General features: G+C 39.9%; 2 protein-coding genes across 8 annotated transcripts in view; both read left to right on the plus strand.

Annotated features, from left to right (window-relative positions):
• als2b (alsin Rho guanine nucleotide exchange factor ALS2 b) overlaps positions 1-18,569 on the plus strand; it is a 41,436-nt gene that overhangs the window by 12,394 nt on the left and 10,473 nt on the right. For 5 of the 6 annotated variants that reach the window (XM_051427756.1, XM_051427759.1, XM_051427760.1 and 2 more), the window contains 19 exons: positions 53-123; positions 1,175-1,241; positions 1,340-1,542; positions 1,636-1,701; positions 1,805-1,903; positions 2,153-2,317; positions 2,429-2,540; positions 3,071-3,148; positions 3,528-3,661; positions 3,771-3,935; positions 4,085-4,202; positions 4,606-4,763; positions 4,879-4,995; positions 5,083-5,259; positions 5,357-5,414; positions 5,719-5,780; positions 5,978-6,127; positions 6,750-6,846; positions 7,032-10,298. In XM_051427756.1, the coding sequence (XP_051283716.1) occupies positions 53-123; positions 1,175-1,241; positions 1,340-1,542; positions 1,636-1,701; positions 1,805-1,903; positions 2,153-2,317; positions 2,429-2,540; positions 3,071-3,148; positions 3,528-3,661; positions 3,771-3,935; positions 4,085-4,202; positions 4,606-4,763; positions 4,879-4,995; positions 5,083-5,259; positions 5,357-5,414; positions 5,719-5,780; positions 5,978-6,127; positions 6,750-6,846; positions 7,032-7,070 (2,136 nt within the window). In that variant the 3' untranslated portion in view covers positions 7,071-10,298. Of the gene's footprint in view, positions 1-52; positions 124-1,174; positions 1,242-1,339; positions 1,543-1,635; positions 1,702-1,804; positions 1,904-2,152; positions 2,318-2,428; positions 2,541-3,070; positions 3,149-3,527; positions 3,662-3,770; positions 3,936-4,084; positions 4,203-4,605; positions 4,764-4,878; positions 4,996-5,082; positions 5,260-5,356; positions 5,415-5,718; positions 5,781-5,977; positions 6,128-6,749; positions 6,847-7,031; positions 10,299-18,569 lie in introns of those variants that run through there. The other variant, XM_051427758.1, reaches the window with a different exon arrangement.
• LOC127378671 (N-acetyllactosaminide beta-1,3-N-acetylglucosaminyltransferase 3-like) lies at positions 10,455-17,429 on the plus strand. 2 transcript variants are annotated; one of them, XM_051427799.1, is made up of 3 exons: positions 10,455-11,192; positions 13,941-14,065; positions 15,594-17,429. In XM_051427799.1, exon 3 carries the CDS (start codon positions 15,647-15,649, stop codon positions 16,700-16,702), a length of 1,056 nt encoding a protein of 351 aa, XP_051283759.1. In that variant the 5' UTR covers positions 10,455-11,192; positions 13,941-14,065; positions 15,594-15,646; the 3' UTR covers positions 16,703-17,429. The 2 variants fall into 2 exon arrangements, with proteins under 2 accessions (XP_051283759.1, XP_051283758.1); XM_051427798.1 differs by having other exon boundaries at positions 10,458-11,192; positions 15,544-17,429.

Consider the following 18,569-nt stretch of genomic DNA (forward strand, 5'->3'; position numbering starts at 1 on the left):
TTCCCCTCTTTCCTTTTACATCCTCCATGCTTGTTCCTCTCATCTCCTCCAGTTCTCCACCCATCACGTTTTCCCATTGGCCACGCTTTGGGTGGAACCGATCCCAGAGGAGAACAATGGCCTGTAAGTCACATTTTTACAGGTTTTCTGTGGAATAATACTGAAAGATAACTTTTAACTATGTGCTTATGTTTTTTACATATTGTATTAATTGTTACTTAAAGGACCAGTGTGTAGAATTTAGTGGCATCTACAGATCGCAAACAATTCAGTCTTCAATGAAAATGACTAATAGTTCACCCTTGTATATTTATATATTTTGTGCCTATTTTTGTACCTAGATATTGGGCTACGGTCAGGGCACACACGGTCCATTTTTTCTTTTGGTTGAGCCGAAAGAGACGTCACTGCCCTTGTTAGAGATATATTTTCTATATTGCATACAAGATAGATATCCCCTGTATAATGTGTATAGCTGAATGCCATTTCCTTAATATATAATTTTGTGGTGTTAAGTAATTTAAACTAAATCTTTAATCTGTTTCCTACCTGTGTCTTAACATGTGAATGTCACTGTCTCAGTCTTATTCTGCATTCACATGGATTCAGGCAGACCGTAGATGGCAAACTGGGTATTGTTTTAGTAGTTCTTTTGTTTTGTTTTGGTTTTTTTTAGCTTCCTCGCACAAGGAGAAAACATGGCCAATCTGGACATTGAGTAACTAATAATTTTGCTGCAACAACGCTCGCAATTATATGATTAGAGCAAGAAAACTGCCATAAGGAGTTTGTGACATTGTGACATAAATTCAAAAACAATACGTTTCCGTTTCATCGGACTGTTGGTTTGTTTTTCCTGTGCCGCCTAGAAGGTGTCTATCATCTGTCTGCCTGAAACCATATTAATGCAGAATTGTATTATTGTTCAATACTGTATATATTATTTGTTGTATATTATTGTTCTATATTCCTTACTTCCTTCTTTACTTGTCTTTTTTAGATTTTTTATTTTAATTAATTTTACTTCCTGCTTCACCTTTCTTCCTTCTTTATTTCTTTTTTTTTTTTACTTCCTTCTGACTTTCTTTCTGTCCTTACTTCCTTTCTTTCTTTATTCTTCCTTTTTTTGTGAGCCAATGTCTGGTGTAAATAGTGTTTATGTGTATCTGTGCAGATATGGCTTAAAGGTGATCACACCAGAGGAGACGTTCACCCTGCTGGCCTCCTCTCCCATGGAGAAGGTAGGTCTTTTAATGCTGCTTAAAACTGCGTTTACATTTGTTGCAACTCAAATGAACTGGACCCGGCTGTGTTATCATGTGCATTTCTTGGTTCGTAGGCCAAGTGGCTTCGCTCCATCAACCAGGCGGTGGACCAGGCCCTAAGTGGGGCAGGGCAAGACACTGCGGCAGTCAGCTCGGGGTCGGGGCAAAAGTTGGAGCCTCCCATCTCCAGGACAGCATCCTACACTTTTTATAAGGACGGACGGCTGAAAGAGGCAACGTATGAAGGACGCTGGCTCGCCGGGAAGCCCAACGGCAGGTTGGATTCACGCTCTCTGCCTTTCAATAGAATATTTAAAGTATTAAATATTAATATTAAAGTATTAATCATTGAGATTAATTATGTTTCCAGGGGAGTGTTAAAATGGCCTGATGGGAGAATATACACAGGGACGTTCAAGAACGGACTGGAAGATGGGTGAGTGCTGGCCACTAATGTCACATACGTCATTCTTTCATAAATCAGGTGATTTTTACCTGCTGTTTCTTTATCATTCTCGTGTATTTATGTGTTTGTTTAGCTTTGGTGAGTTTGTCGCTCCCATTAAGACACTCAACAAGAACGACCACTATCAGGGTCACTGGAAAGATGGCAAGATGCACGGCCTGGGGACATACAGGTGAGTGTGTATGCAAATAATTGAGTTTAGGAACTTTATTGTCCATGTTGTGGGACAGGACAATGATGAGGACAATCAGTAGGAACACAGAATCAACAAATAGTATAATTTAAAATATATAAAAATAAACTAAAATAACTACAACTAACTAACTAAATAACTTCACACAACACGATTTAAGCACTCCTCAGCAGTAGACAAAGCTGTTTGTAAGAACAGAATAACTTTCCTCCCTCCATCTGTCTGCAGGTATGCTAGTGGAGAAGTTTATGATGGATCCTTCCAGGACAGCATGCGACACGGCCACGGCATTCTGCGCAGTGGCAAGCTCAACACCTCCTCCCCCAGTGTCTTTATTGGCCAGTGGCTGCAGGACAAAAAGACCGGCTATGGCGTCTTCGATGATATCACAAAGTACGCTCTGTCAGATATGTTTGACAAATGTTGCAACAACGATCTAATGAGATCGGACCTAGTAATGTTTTCTATGATACAGCTTAATCTAACTGTCTGTTTTCTGTCCAGGGGGGAGAAGTACATGGGTATGTGGCAGGACCACCTGCGGCAGGGCACCGGGGTCGTCGTCACTCAGTTTGGCCTGTACTATGAAGGAGCCTTTAAAGACAATAAGATGATGGTGAGCACTTCTGTATTTGATTTTGCTCACATTTTGTGTGTGTGTTGTTATAACCAATAGGGTTTAGGAATGTTAAGACATATTGTGAGACAGTTAAACGTACAATATGTAATTTCTCTGACGTAAAAATTATAACAAAAGTTGGTCTTCACCATCATTGCTGTCAGTGCGGTCAGGGAGCTGAATTATCCACAGAGGTCTCCTCCTCTCCAAAAGCGCAGCGTTACCAAAACAATTACTGATTTCTTTGAGTTTGAACATTGTTGAAAACATTTACACATCTAAACTACATAAAGAACATTGGGTGGTCTGGTGGTTATAGACATTTTAATGCATAAATGTTTCATATTATATCTTTAAAGTCATAATATATGTCACTCTTGTATGTATAGGAGCTGGTTTATGCTTTACATATACTTTTTGTGGGTGTATACAACATTAGAAAAGGTTCAGATAAACAAGTTAGGGAAGAAATGGAAAGAATTAGGAGAAATTAAGGAACTGAAGGGAGGTATTTTCTATTTCATCAGGGCACTGGGATCCTCCTGTCAGAGGACGACACCACCTACGAGGGGGAATTCTCTGACGACTGGACCCTCAATGGAAAGGTGACTAATGAACATTCAAAGTTTTTATATTTTAGACTACTATATGTTCTCCTGTTTGCCCAAATAAGTGTTGATATCTTTAAACACTGTTTTAGTCTTTTAAATGTTTTTTTATATTTTGTTTGATATTATTACATTTTTAGTATTTGCATTTCTTGTGTCAAATTGTTTTAGTCTTAACAATTGTACTTTTATTATAAGCTTGTCGATTATCTTAAATTGATTGATTTTAATTCCAAATTACAGATGCAACAATAATAAGAATATAACAATATGCTATATTGCTAAATGTGCAAGTAATACAAAATACTTAAAAGTATTAGCATGTAAGTAGAACGTGCATCAGTGTAGTTTAATTTACTGATTGGCTTCCCCTCAGGGCGTGCTTACCATGGCTAACGGTGACTACCTGGAGGGCTCCTTCAGTGGCGAATGGGGCTCTGGCCTCAAAGTGGCAGGGTCCTACTTCAAACCACACCTGTTCGACACCGACAAGGACAAGACCCGCCCTGTGTAAGCTCACAGAGTGTCTGAAATGTACAGGGAAACAAACCATAATTTAGACTTTTTATTATGTTTCCATTACCTTTACACTTTATGTACTTTGTGTGTGATGTGGCAGGAAGCTGGGGCGTATGTGTGTGTGTGCGGAGGATAAGTGGCGGGCAGTGTTTGAGGAGTGTTGGAGTCAGCTGGGCTGCGAGGTGCCGGGCCAAGGTGATAACTGGAAGGCCTGGGAGAACATCGCCGTGGCCCTCACCACCAGCCGACGCCACATCGAGGACAGGTACATGTCTTTGGATTTTTCCTGTTCACAAGTGAAAGTAGCCAAATTACCAAGTTATGGCTGACTGAAGGGTGATGTAAGTGTTTTAACTCATTACTATTGAGATTTTCAATTTCTAATGTTTTAATGCTGTTTTGTGTGTGTCCCAGTCCGGAGATGTTGTCTCGAAGTCACAGCAGAACCTTGGAGAGTCTGGAGGTTATCCCGCAGCACGTTGGGCTGATCAACATGGAGAGGTATCACACCATCCGCCTCTACCTCCTCAAGGTAAACCCACCAAACACACTTTCAAAAACACATTTCACTGAGGTCAGCATAAACTCAAAGTTAGAATCCTTAAGATTTCAAGAAAAGAGCCACTGGTGCATCTTGTTTACAGTGCCGACAAACAAGGTACATCAAATAGCTCTTTCTGAAAAAAACTAAATTGTTTTTGATTTTAACAAATTTTTAAAGATTTTTACCCTGAAATATTTCTGTGAGGTTGAATGTATATGTTCATATTGGACTGAAAGCAGTGAGTTTAGGTCCATTCTGTGGTGATTGGTTGGTTTTTAAGATCACCCATTATGTGTAAACAGTGATATTGTATAATCAACATGTTCTTCAACACTGGAATTATTTTGGCAAGTAAAAAAAATATTTCCCCCAAATTCTTTACTTCCTCCAGGCGTGTGACACGCCCCTCCACCCCCTGGGCCGGCTGGTGGAAACCCTGGTGGCTGTCTACCGCATGACCTATGTGGGCGTTGGAGCAAATCGTCGGCTGCTGCCTCAGGCTGTCAACGAGATCAAATCTTACCTCAACCGCATCTTCCAAATCGTCAGGTAGTTCACATACAGGACAGTAACCATCTGCCCATAGCTTCATTGATGATGAATGTACAAAATGGATATAGATGGAGGGATTGATGCAGACTTTCTGTTGTTCATTTGTATGTAGGTTTCTATTTCCAGACCTGCCAGAAGAGGGTGGTCTAATTCCAGAGCCGACTACCAGCCTTCAGGACAAGAAGGAGCCAGGCTCAACCGATGCCTCTCTAGAGTCACCTAAACCTGGGTAAAGATCGTGCAATGTCCCCTTGAAGCTTTGGTGCTCCTCATTGGTCAGTTGGATCACACTACCTTCTCTTGTGTGTCTCCTCAGCCGTGTGGTGAGCAGCTCGGCTCTGCTGCTTCCCGTCCTGCTCCCTCGTCTCTACCCACCACTCTTTACCCTCTATGCTCTGGACAAGGAGAGAGAGGACGACGTCTACTGGGAGTGTGTCCTCCGCCTCAACAAGCAGCCTGACTTGGCACTGCTCGCCTTCCTGGGCGTTCAGCAGTATGTCACACACAGGCCAATAAAAAAAAAAAAAAGAGTCTTGCTTTATTTCATGTTGTGCAATAAAACAGTTAATCCCTCTGTTTTTTTCCTACAGAAAGTTTTGGCCTGTTTCCATTTCCGACTCCATGCCTGCACTCGGGGAGAAGCAACCGGTATGGTTTAGTTTGAGAATTTGAGCAACAGATCCCTAAGTTTGGAAGCTTTCCAGACGACATAAGTCTACACAGCTGTTTATAATACTGCAAGATTTCACATTTTAAGTGATTAAGTTGTCCAACTATTTAATCTCTTGTCACATTGGTCGTGAGGTAGATGCCGGATCATTCAGTATCCCCGGCTAACTCAACACAGCCTAATGCATCTTGTTCAGTGAACCAAAAATAGGATATATAAAAGTCTGACCATGATGAGTAGAAAGATGTAAACACAGTTTGTTCTGGCATGTGTCTCCTCCAGGTCCTCTCCAGCACCAAAGACGCCTGCTTTGCCTCTGCAGTGGAAACACTGCAACAGATCAGGTGCATTTCTGTTAAACATCTGAAATAAGCACAAAATACATTTGATTGTAAAAACAAACTACAGTTTCAGCCAAAAATGTAACTCCAATAACAGAGGAGTACACCCTTTGTTTGCACACACGGTTCAAGGTGTGCCAGTGTTGATTTTGGCAGCTATTTTAGATTTATTTAAATAATGTTTCCTTGTTTGTTTGCAGCACAACTTTCACCCCATCAGATAAGTTGCAGGTGATCCAACTCACCTTTGAGGAGATCACGCAGGAGGTTCAGTCGCTCCTCAAGCAGGACTTCTTGTGGTCGATGGACGACCTTTTCCCTGTCTTCCTCTACGTGGTGCTGCGTGCACGGTCAGCCCCAAACCAAACCCAATCAAACACTCATACGCACATTTACACACATGTTATGATGATGAGGTGACAGAGAGCTTATTCTCTTATTGTAGGTCAAGAGTGAATGTTGATAGAAATGAAAAAGTTGTTTTGGAGCACAAAGTGTGAGCTCGGAGGTAACACCTGCTTTAACCAAACAATTAAAAAGAACTCAACAAACTTTGTATTAAATGCTTTAAGTAGACAATTAATCGATTAGTCCATTGAAGGAAATTATTTGGCAATTATTGTCAATTTTAAAACAAAAATGCCAAACTTGATGCTTGTCTTTGTTGCACATATGCATTATTTATGTACGAATACATACATAACATAAACATAACACAAACTGAATATCTTTGCGTAATAGGCTGTTCGTCAGATTTGAAGACATCCTTCATTTGTAGAAAGAATTAATAATCAGTTAATTGAAGTACAAACAGCAGATTAATTGCCAATAAAAATAATTGTTTGTGCCCTAAAATTAATATAATTGGTTTTAGTTTTTTTAGCAATGGAAATTAAGATAAATCAGGAAAAGTACAGAAATAACGATTATTGCTCATTTCTGAAATTATTTGACAAAATTTTTTTTCCTCAGAATCAGGAACTTGGGGTCAGAGGTCAGCCTGATCGAAGACCTGATGGACCCCTGTGTTCAGCACGGAGAGCATGGCATCATGTTCACCACACTGAAGGTAACACACACACACGCATGACAATGCTTCATTTAACAGTTTACACTACAACTAACTGAAGTCAGAAAATCAGAATGAATAAATTTCAAAACAGACAATTCTGAGTTGAAGGTGGATGTTAATCTAAAAACTGCACATATTACTGTAACGCTTGTGTTTTATTGGTGTTTCTTCTCCACCTGCAGGCTTGTTACTATCAGATCCAGCATGAGAAGATCACTTAAGACGAGCGTGGCGTTACTTCCTTAGTGATCTGCGTGCTGCCACCCCACCTACCATCACAGCCAATCACAGGGGCCAGGGTCATCGAGGCTTCAGGGTGATGTGTGCAGCAGCCAATGGGAAGATCATATCAACAGGTTGCTGACAGCTCCATCTGCTGCTGTAATGCAGACGAGGCCACCTTCCCCTCTCTGTCTGAGACACACACACACACACACACACACACACACACTTTGCCCTTTTAGTGACCTACTACTGGCCTCGTATCAACGGATCATGAAGCTACACATGTGAATATTGTCAGATATACTGCCAGAGATGAGCCACTTCATACCGTCCAGTGTATGACTTCCTGTGGAGAAACCTGACGTAGGTGACGCTGTTACCTTGGAGGACATTCAAGCTTCACACTACTTTTTTCTTTTTAGTGCCAATGGTAATGATTTGTTCTCTGGTTTCTCTGCTCACAGAGACATACTGGACCTCATTTTCTTCCTACAGAAGAATCAGTTTTTCAGCATGAAAAACAACTTTTTTCAGATCGAGACAATCCATCACATGAAGACTAAAAAGGAAAGTTCCCTTTTAGCCTTCAGTGATTCAGATCTTTTTCCTTCTTGTCATTTACCTGACACTTACATGAAGGAACGGACATAGCAACGAAATAATATCCAAACAGCATGTTGCTTTACGAAACTGACAAACCTTTTATGGTCTGAGACAGCAGTATGTTTACAGCTGGTTTGTTTAATCCAAAACATACTTGTTGAGATTTAGGTGACATTTTTGCTTTATCAGAAGTGTTTTCAAACAGTATTTCCGGTTTTACAAGAGAAAAGACTTGATGAAAGACTAACTGGTTGGTTGGGCAAATGCACGTCTGGTTAACTTTCCCACCTCTGATAAAGAGCTTTTCTACAGGAACCATAGGGTCTAGTTTGCAGCTAGGTTTGATACTGTATTTATACAAAACAAATCATGCACATCATAAAGCATGAATGTAAACTGACTTCGCTCTAACTCTAAATGATACTAATATTCTCCTCTTACACCAGCTGGCAGCCGAATACAATAAAACAGCTCCTCACCACGACTGACACTGAAAACTTTAATGATACAAAACTGATTAACACAAGCTTCGACTGAATCGTTGACTTTAAAGCACACGTTTTCCAGATGCTCTCTTGGACTGTTAAGGGCCGTCCACACTGCGAACAATAATTATAATGATTACAATGTGAGCATCCACACTGGTAATAGTTCCTGTAATATTTTGTTTCAGCATCAGCCTGCTATCTAGTCACATTCATGCAAATACACACAAGATAAGTTAAGAGCTTAAATGTGATGGTGGGACCGTAAGTGGGGGTAAGATCAGTGTTTCAAAAACACTGAAATCGTGGCTCTAAACAGGAACTACTGGGAAGAGAAGTATGGACTAGGAGGACCACCTTTTTACCAATTCAACTCTGGTTCTTGAACTGGTCCCATTCAGGATTCATCAACAGTCAACACTAAATAGTTGTCTTATTGGGAATAAACCTCCTGCGTGAACTGTCTGTAGCTGAATAGGGTCGTCATTGTCAACGTAGTTGTTGTGTGGACTTGGCGAACGATTTTTCAAACAATATAGTTATTGTTATAGTTATCTTTCTTGGTGTGGAAGGCTCTTTTAAAGTTACATTAGCTTCCCAGATTTAACAGAGACTACAAAAAAAAGTAAATAATAGCACCCTCAATCAAAACCAGGCAGAGAAACTGAATCTGAGAGCCTTTTGTGTGATTCAGGTTCCAGTTTTCAATATAGTTTTCACATTTCTTCAAAATGTAATCATATTGTGGTTTGTGGTGTTATGGACAACAATCAAAGCTATAAATCCTTCTTTTTGTAACAGTGTGGACAGAGTGGTGGCTGACATCCAGTGAAAAGAAGGAAAGAGTTTGCATTTTGATTGTATTGTTGTGGATAACACAGTGTTCATTGCAGACAGGGAGAGAAGTCAACACATTTCTCACCACCATTTGAAGGTCTTAAAATCTGTTTATCTGTGAAACAATGATTGCAAAAGGTAAATTTATGCTTTATCCCAGACAGTCGTTTTGATGCAGACACTGTTTTTATCGATGTGATGTTCTCTGTGCCATCTCTTAATGCTAACGGTTCTTTTTTTTTTTTTAAACCATTCACAGCAAAAACTGTCACTGACATTGTAGCTTATTTGGGGATTCAGAGGATGACAGAGCCTATTTTTTAAATATCATGGCTTTTGATTTCTTAGATGGTGTAACAATAGAAAAGCCAGAGGCCTCTTAATGAAGGGACAACATTTTGGTGATGCAGGAAATTGAGCAACAGAAAAGGTCAACTGCTTCAAATTTAGATCTAAAATTGAAATCTGCTGTTAATCTACAACTTTGCTCTTTGTATGTTAAACCTAAACTGATGTAAAGTTTTTAATTGGATATCTTTCACAATAATTCAAGGTCACATGCAGTAATAATATGCTTTTGCAAATTAATTCAAACATCTCAGTGTGTCAGCATTTTGAATTGGGCCTCTCTCATATTTTTGTGATTTTAAAATGATTGTAATAATGCTCTTCCATCCCTGGTTGTGAGCTTTATTATTACTGCTGAGACTGTATGTGCCTGACATTTAAAAAAGTGAAGCAATATTGTCTTCATAACTGACACACTAGAGGCAAATAACAAAAAAACCTTCCCCCAGGTATGACACTATTTGTTGCCAGAATCTTCTTTAAAACAAAAAGTTATTGAGCTGTGTTTGTCCTCTTCCGTATAGTGTATAGGCTGCTGCTGCTGCAGCTGCTGCTTAAAACAAAGACATCACAACTGACTTGCAAACCAAACTACCAAGGCAGAACAGGACGTTTGTTGTAATGGTTGTACATGAAGTGCTGTTTTGAATCCAAACTGGTTATAAATATAAACTGAAGACAGTGTTCATAAGCTCATGTTGGGTTCATGTTTAAAACCCTGTGACAACAGTTAATTTACTGTACCTCAATACTATGATAACGCCCCACACAGGTCATACTGTTGCACTGTGTTTAAATGAACTGTTTTGTCAATGGAGTTTGGTGTTTACTAGTTGACATTTTGTATTTCAGCTGGCTGACTCCCAACTTTATGTATTTCACATGATGTCAAATGTATTGTACCTTTAAATAATAACAAAGGGCAATAAACTCATCTGATGGACGTTATAACTCCTACAGTTTTATGTGGTTGAGATAATTCACTTTAAAGTTATAATATTTAAAGGACTTGGATGCAGCCAAGGAGTGAGCTCTCGGTGGTAGCCTCTGGCAACTCCCCTCATCCTGTTTCATTTATCCACAATGTACATGTGCACACAAGAGATTAAAACATTAGGCACATTTTTTGCATTGCAAGCTGTAACTTCCGACCTTAAGTCACTTACACACTAGACCAGATATGTCCCTTAATAAACTGCTCGGGGCTATTCAGGAAACTAAAAAAAGACCTCATCAAATATACTGAGAAAAAAAACATCCGACATTCAAACCACATTGACTAAAATAGAGGCCTCACTCTCCACGCTGTCGGATCAGGTGCAGGAGATGGAGACACCTGTGGGCGCAAACGAGGACAACATTAAAGATACAAGCGTTGACAAGATGGAGAAACTAATGTCTCATCCTAAAGATTAAACGGATGATCTGAAGAATACTAAACGTACCAGAAAAACCAGAAGGCCGAGATATGGTGGGATTTTTGGAGTGGTTCATAAACAACTACTGGGCAACGACACCTTCACCCTCACCGTTACTTTGGAGAGAGCACACAGCATCGGAAAAATGTCTGAGAGGCCGAGGACAATCCTCGCCAAGTTCCTGAACTTCAGAGACAAAGAGAAAGTCCTCCAGCTCGCCAGAAGCAAGGCAGAGATCACATATGAGAACAAGAGGATATCATTTTATCAACAGTGCAGCGCGGATCTGCAGCGCAGGAGAGATGCGTTCACAGAGGATGCTACCAGAAAAAGAGGTGGATTACACTCTGCTCTACATCAGGCACCAGGGATCACTCAAGTTTTCCTCTACTCTGGCCGAAGTACAAAGCTTCCTGAAACAACTAAAGTGAGTAATATTAACAAGTGAATGATCACCACACCTCTCATTTATATAGACGCTTGTTACTACAAATAAAGTCCCAAATAGAAAGAGATATATAATATAATCTGAACTGACTGTTGGTGAGACTGCCTTTCCTTAACCTACTGTTGCATGAGCTATTGCTCATTAAACAGCCCAGGGCGGTGCATTAACACTTACAATATTGTGGGAGTTCATGTAATGTAGGTAATCTAGTGATGCAGTTTGACGTTGTACAAACTGATAAATGTGGCAAACCATTTCCCAGCAGTTGCCAGCCACCATTGTTGTTAAAGAAAGTACCTACCTAATGTTGTTTTGTTATTGGGGTTCTACTAGGCAGGTTTTTTTGTTTTTTGTTTTGGGGTTTTGTATGGTTTCTCATCAAACCTAAGGATTTTTCATACACAAATGTAAATATCAATACCACTTTCTGGTCCAGGTCGACTCCCACCACTGATGTTTTACCACCACTAAAACAAAAGTGGGAATTTTCTTTCGTATAATTTCTATCCTGCTGAAATCTTCATTTAGAGACTTTACATAATATTCTGTGTCAATTGAAATGCATTAAATGGAATATTAGAGGGGTCACTCACCAATTAAGAGGAAAAATATACATATTTAAAGAGACAGACTGTAGATATCGCCTTTATTCAAGAGAGCCATCTTAGCAATGCAGAGCATATGAAACTGCATATGGACTGGGTGGGAAATGTTTTTTGCTGTTCCTATTCTTCTAAGGCGAGAGGTTTAGCCTTACTTATTAATAAATATTTAAATTAAATTGAAAAAGATAGAGACAGTAGATTTCTGCTGGTAGATTGCTTAACAAATATGAAGTAACCCTGGTTAATGTATATGGTCCCAACTACGATGACCCAATATTCTTCAATTATCTGATTTTGAAGCTTGCCACGGTTGAGGGTCAGTGTATTATAGGTGGTGACTTCAATTTAGTTTTAAACCCTCTAATAGATTGTTCATGACCCAAATCAGCCTCTCTATCAAAAACTGCCACAGGACTAAATCAAGGTATGAAAGACATATAACTGAAGTATGGCGAGCCCATCATCCACACCAAAGGGATTTCTCTTACTATTCGGGAACACATAATACATATTCTGTTTTGTGTTCTTATTATGTCTTTATCAGCATTCTGCCCTCTTTGAAAATAGCAGACCTCCAACATGCATCTCTTCCTGGACCAACTTCAGCCTTTAATACAGCCCTTATCGATGTACATCCTTGTGAACATTTGGCGTATACAGTTGCAAGAAAAAGTACCCTGGTGAACCTTTTGGTCATAAAATGTGTTCTGGTCTTCATCTAAGTCACAACAATAGACAAACACAGTCTCCTTAAACTAATACCACACAAACAATTATATGTTTTCATGTTTTTATTGAACACACCATGTAAACATTCACAGTGCAGGGTGGAAAAAGTGTGTGAACCCTTGGATTTAATAACTGGTTGACCCTCCTTTGGCAGCAATAACCTCAACCAAACGTTTCTTGTAGTTGCAGATCAGACCTGCACAGTGGTCAGGAGGAATTTTGGACCATTCCTCTTTACAAAACTGTTTCAATTCAGCAATATTCTTGGGATGTCTGGTGTGAATCTCTCTCTTGAGGTCATGCCACAGCATCTCAATCGGATTGAGGTCAGGACTCTGACTGGGCCACTCCAGAAGGCGTATTTTCTTCTGTTGAAACCATTCTGTTGTTGATTTACTTCTGTGCTTTGGGTCGTTGTCCTGTTGCATCACCTATCTTATGTTGAGCTTCAATTGGTGGACAGGTGGCCTTAAGTTCTCCTGCAAAATGTCTTGATAAACTTGGGAATTCATTCATATGGAAAATGTTTAAAAAACACCATTTTAGCCTCTTTTTTTGTTTTCTTTTAAATCCTGACTTTGACCAGAGTGATTTATGTAAATGAAGTATCTAACCTGTTAATCTAGAAGAGCAATCCCTTGTAACTAACCACTAAACAAAGCATGTTAAGAAAACTTGCTTTGTATCCTTATACTTTGACCCATTTGAAAGAAATCTGTAGATTTGTGCTTTAAGTGCTATAAAGGAAATGAGAAACTCCACTGTGGATATTAAAGGAGGGATGATTGTAGTGACACTGGGGTGTCAGGTGTGACTGTGTGATAGGAAGAGGTAGGACAGCCTCCGGGCAGAAATTAGCTTAAGGCGCCATAACTGCTCTTAAAATGCACCAGGACCACATTCTGTCACTGTCTACCTTCTACCCTGAGGGGATTTCAGAGACACTGCTGTCGTTTTCTGTCAAGCAGGTTCTTCAGAAGCAGAAGGTTGTTTTTAAAACCTTGTTTTATTAATTATTCATTTTCAATTCCATTTTTAAAATGGCATACAGGAAAGGGTCAAACCCAAATGCAACTATTAAAAATAACACATTACTCCAATCTGCAGAATAAATCCAGATTATTTTTCATTTCCACACACCTACATATGAAAATAGCAGAGTAAAGTGGGACATATAAAGATTGTGTGTGTATTAGCAGTGGATATAAATCAATAACTGGATCTGAAGATCAGGCTTCATTGATCCTCAGAGGAGAAATGTTGGTGTGGCAGCAGCACAGGGACACAAATAATTACTGAGACAAGTACATTTACAGAACAAACTGCTTAAGGTAAAAAGCCAGTTTGGGGAGTGAAAACTTCTTGAGAATGTAAAATTTGCATCTCTGTTCAGGGGCGTGATGCAGAAGAACCTGTAGTGAGACAGATAAAGACACACAGCAGGGACCAGCCCAACAGCTGAAACATCCAGAAGGGCTCAACACCAACCTACATCTGCAAAGCTTCATCTTCCAGACGGTAAGACAAGCTCCTCTCTCTGCCTGGATTCATTGGGGCAATGCTTAAGCAGTGACATGATTTTTTTTAGGAAAAAAACTGCACGACCTATTAAGATGATTTGGAAAAGAATGGTCAGATAAGAAAATATACTTAGAATGATCAATTCTCAAAAACTGGCTTGGCCATTTTCAAACCTTACCTTACCTCAAGAAGAGACCTCAAGAATGAAAAAAAGTTCAATGGGTACCTATGAGTCTCCGCTTTGCAGACATGCTCACTTTATGCTAATCCTATGCAGTTTTGTGCAAAAACAATGCTGTTTTTTTTTAACTTTGTATGTGTATTTGAATATTTCTGAATAAACACTATTGGAATTGCAGACATTTCTAATGACTGGAAAGCTAAGACACATACTTCATGCTACCCCTGTATAAGTCAGTCCCCCTGCACTAACAACATACGGTTGAATTCAAATTCTTGTGTGTTTTGGGTTTTTGTAACTGACTATCCTGTGTTTGCTGTGTTTCCATATCTGAGGGGACACACTCCGTCAAATACAGAAACACACGTCAAACACAGTCTGTTACATCTGCATAATTACTCTCACTGCCTGAGGGCAGTGGTGCCAGAAGGGGTTTTGAAGTGGAGGAGGAGCATTCAGCATTGGATGATGTAATACACTAGTGAACGTTTTCAACTTCCTTTCAATCTCAGCTTAGACTACAGTTTTTGTACAACTAAATTATGGTGAGAAATCAGTGATGTCCATCCTCTGGAGGCCCTCAGTCTCTGGTTTGTTGTTGTACAGTTTCATGATGCTGTGATTATCCCCGAGGTCTCAATAGCTCACTTTACAATACAATGAAATGGCTACTATGGGGATGAAGTACAACAGATCCTTTTCACAGCAGACACTTTGACTTGTCAAAGCAAACGGGCGGAATTTGATGGCTACATTTCATTTAGGTTAGACAGTTTCACTGCTCTGGCTTTGTGCATGCTCACTTACTGACAGGGCTTACCGGGGCACTTAAAGGTATAATATGTAATCCCTCCAGGAAGTTGTGATGTTGCGATAGCAACAATTAACGCAAATTCAACCAATTCGTGTGAATTCTTGCAATCCTGTCCTACAACAGCAACTTAAAATTTGGCCAATCATTGAAGTTTTCTATGCACCAAACTTACTTCCTTCTTTCCTAGTTGTGAAGATGCAGACTTGTGCGACGCCTTCTGCAATTTTCACTTTTCTCCCACAATTTCATGCAAAAAAATCCGTAAAAAGCTCACAACGCAGCACAATTGTTTTTAGAAAAGCTGCCATGAATATAGGCATTTGAATAGGCCGCTACAAATAAAAGCCTTATATCCTGGCGGGACTGACACTAGTCGTAAAAACCGGTGTGGTGTGACAGTGATTTGCTTTTATTTAAAAACAAACTAGTCTTACCAGTTGCTGTCATAATAGGATGTTCTGTTTTGTTTTTTCACTGCAGAGTTTTAAGAATGACAAACGTCAAAGCAGCAACCTTTTTCTTGCTGACAGGAGCTCTTGGTCTGTTGGTCCTCCATCTCTGTAAAGATTTTCTTGACCACGAAATGATCCACCTGTACCATGTAAATGTGAGAGACGGTGATGGTCCAACAAGAGAATCAATCAAAAACAACTCCTATGTATACTCCTGGCCAAGATGTCAACAAAATATGTCTGCTGCCAACATCACAGGCTTCAGCTCTCTTCCTGATTACATTAAAGACTTTCTCTACCATCAACACTGTCGCCATTTCCCCGTCCGACTGGACATTCCTGACAAATGTGGAGGAGCTGATAAATCAGCAGATGTCTTCCTTCTGCTGGTCATTAAAAGCTCCCCCAGGAACTACGACCGTCGAGAGGTGCTGCGGAAAACATGGGCCAAAGAGAGGTTACAAAATGGTGTGTGGATCCGAAGGATCTTCATCTCAGGAACAACAGATTCTGGTTTTGAGAAAAAGAGGCTGAACAAACTCCTCAAGCTGGAGCAACGTGAGTACAATGACATCCTCCAGTGGGACTTTAATGACACGTTCTACAACCTCACCTTGAAGCAGATACTCTTCCTGGAATGGATGGAAAGAAACTGTCCCAACGCTCGATTCCTGATGAATGGTGACGATGATGTCTTTGCTAACACAGACAACATGGTCGAGTATCTCCAAGGCCTCAAGGATAACAATGGAAGCAAACACCTCTTTACTGGCCATCTCATCCAGAATGTGGGGCCCATCAGATCCTCAGGGAGCAAGTATTTTATCCCAGTTCAGGTACAGGAGTCAGAATCATATCCCCCCTACTGTGGTGGTGGGGGCTTCCTGTTGTCTGGCTATACAGCTTTGGTCATATACAATATGTCTCATTCCATTACCATTCTTCCCATTGATGATGTTTACATGGGGATGTGTCTGGCCAAAGCCGGACTTGGTCCTGAATCCCATATGGGTGTGAAGACAGCAGGATTGTACATTCCCTCCAGCAAACATGATGAATATGACCCTTGCTTTTATAAAGAAGTTTTACTGGTACACAGATTCCTTTCAGCTCACATGTTTCTTATGTGGCAGAGAATACACGACCCTGATCTCAAATGTGGTTCCAAAACTGTGACTCGCAGGTGATGAGAGAGCTTGTTGACACTTTGCTTCCTGCTTCCATAGTTTTGTGAGTGCATGTTTTTCTACCACTGTTCAGCTGTTCAACTTGTTTTATTCCTAAAGTCATCAATGTGTGCCAGCAACCAGACAGACACAGAATGGTCTTGGAAGTAGGTAGTGCTCACAAACATTACTTTTGTATAATAGAGATATTACTTACTGACAAAAAATGGGGTTGCAAAACTTGCTTTGCCGGTGTATTTGTTATTTTATGGCTAATGTGTTGATGTGCCTGCTTAATATTTACTGGCCTGCTGGGAAAAAAATAAATGTTGTCTTTGCCAAATGCTACACTTTTATTTATCAGTTCATCTGATATTTGTTGCTGTGCAGTTGATTTGTTGGAGCTTGATTGCTAAAAACAGCTACTTACTGTAGTTTCCGGTATATATGTGATGTTTTTTGTATGTGACCTCAAATGAAAGACAATGAACGGGAAGCAGATGACGGACATGAGACCCTTTTGCAATAATACATAATGCGATTTTTGTTCTATTTATATTCTCACACTGATGGACTTTTATATTTTATCTTTTTTTATGTAGTGTATTGACTGTTATGTGGTAATTTTTTGTCTACCTGTCCAGGGATAACAGATGTGAATTAGCTGAATTAACTCTGGTGCAATTACTTTTCATTGCATGCTTTTTATACAAAAAAATGAAATAAAAATGTTTAAAAGGGGATTCAAGAGATGGTGTTTATACATGCTTTCATGAGGGGAATTAACACAGAAGTGTATTCTGGACTGGGCTGTAGACAAAGCCATATGGCACATTTCCATGCAAATTCAGAGAGCTGACACTCACTAACTGCATCAGTGTATTTTATGATACCTGTAATCTGGGATTATGTTTAGTTCAATGTAGAGAAGAATGACTCTGTAATAATATTTCAAAGGAACTTTCAGGTGACAATCATAGATGTCACATGGGCAATAGATTGCACAGTAATTATTGCACATTATTATTATTATTATTGATGCCGAGATGGGGGGGGTTTACTGGGAGCAGTGCTGGTTGTTAAACAGTCTGACAGCAGCAGGAAGGAAGGACCTACGATATCTCTCCTTCACACATTTGGGGTGAAGGAGTCCAGCGACAGAGCTGGCCTTCTTAATCAGTTCGATACGTTTTGATACCAACTGTATGCAAGACCCAGCTTTTGCTCCAGAGATAAGTATTCTTTATGCTGAGGAAGTAAAAATAAAGTGATGTCAGAGAGGGTTATGAATGCTTTTAAAGAGAAATTACATTACTGTATACTGAACATAAATAGTCACTTCCAGAGTGAGCACAATGCTTGAGCCCATCCCTCAATCAATGTTTACATTGGACATATAAACCATTTAAAGATTATATGAATAAAGCCTAATATAAAACACGCTTCCAAAAAGTTTTGTTGTTTCCTCTTTGCCCACTTTGGTATTCCCAAATCCCTCCTAGTGTGGCAGTGACTCTCCACCATGTTAGAGACTCTCTTCCTGGCTGCTCAGGCGCGACTTCGCTCCCGATCATTCCGGATACATGAACCTGCTTCATGAAGACGTGTGGAGGACGAGAGGAAGAAGGAGAGAGAGTGGAGAGAAGAAAAGACGAAGAACTGGAGTTTATTGAGAGTTATAAGGTCAGTCAGAGGCTGAACGGCCACACAAACAATAAACAGTTGTTGTTGTTGTTTTCCTGCTGTTATTGTCAGAGGAAATCAACGCCACCTGTTGATGAGCATTCAGTGAAAGCGACAAGCGAACAGCCTCTCGAACAACAAAGACGAAGCTGCTGTTTGTGTGAGAATGTAAATACTGTATGATTCTCTTTATATCTTTTCTCCT

This window comes from Dicentrarchus labrax, unplaced genomic scaffold, assembly GCF_905237075.1.
Source record: "Dicentrarchus labrax unplaced genomic scaffold, dlabrax2021, whole genome shotgun sequence".
NCBI lineage: Eukaryota > Metazoa > Chordata > Actinopteri > Moronidae > Dicentrarchus > Dicentrarchus labrax.

Excerpts from the sequence above, each read along its gene's own strand:
- LOC127378671 (XM_051427798.1), top strand. The coding sequence starts at position 15,554 with ATGACAAACGTCAAAGCAGCAACCTTTTTCTTGCTGACAGGAGCTCTT.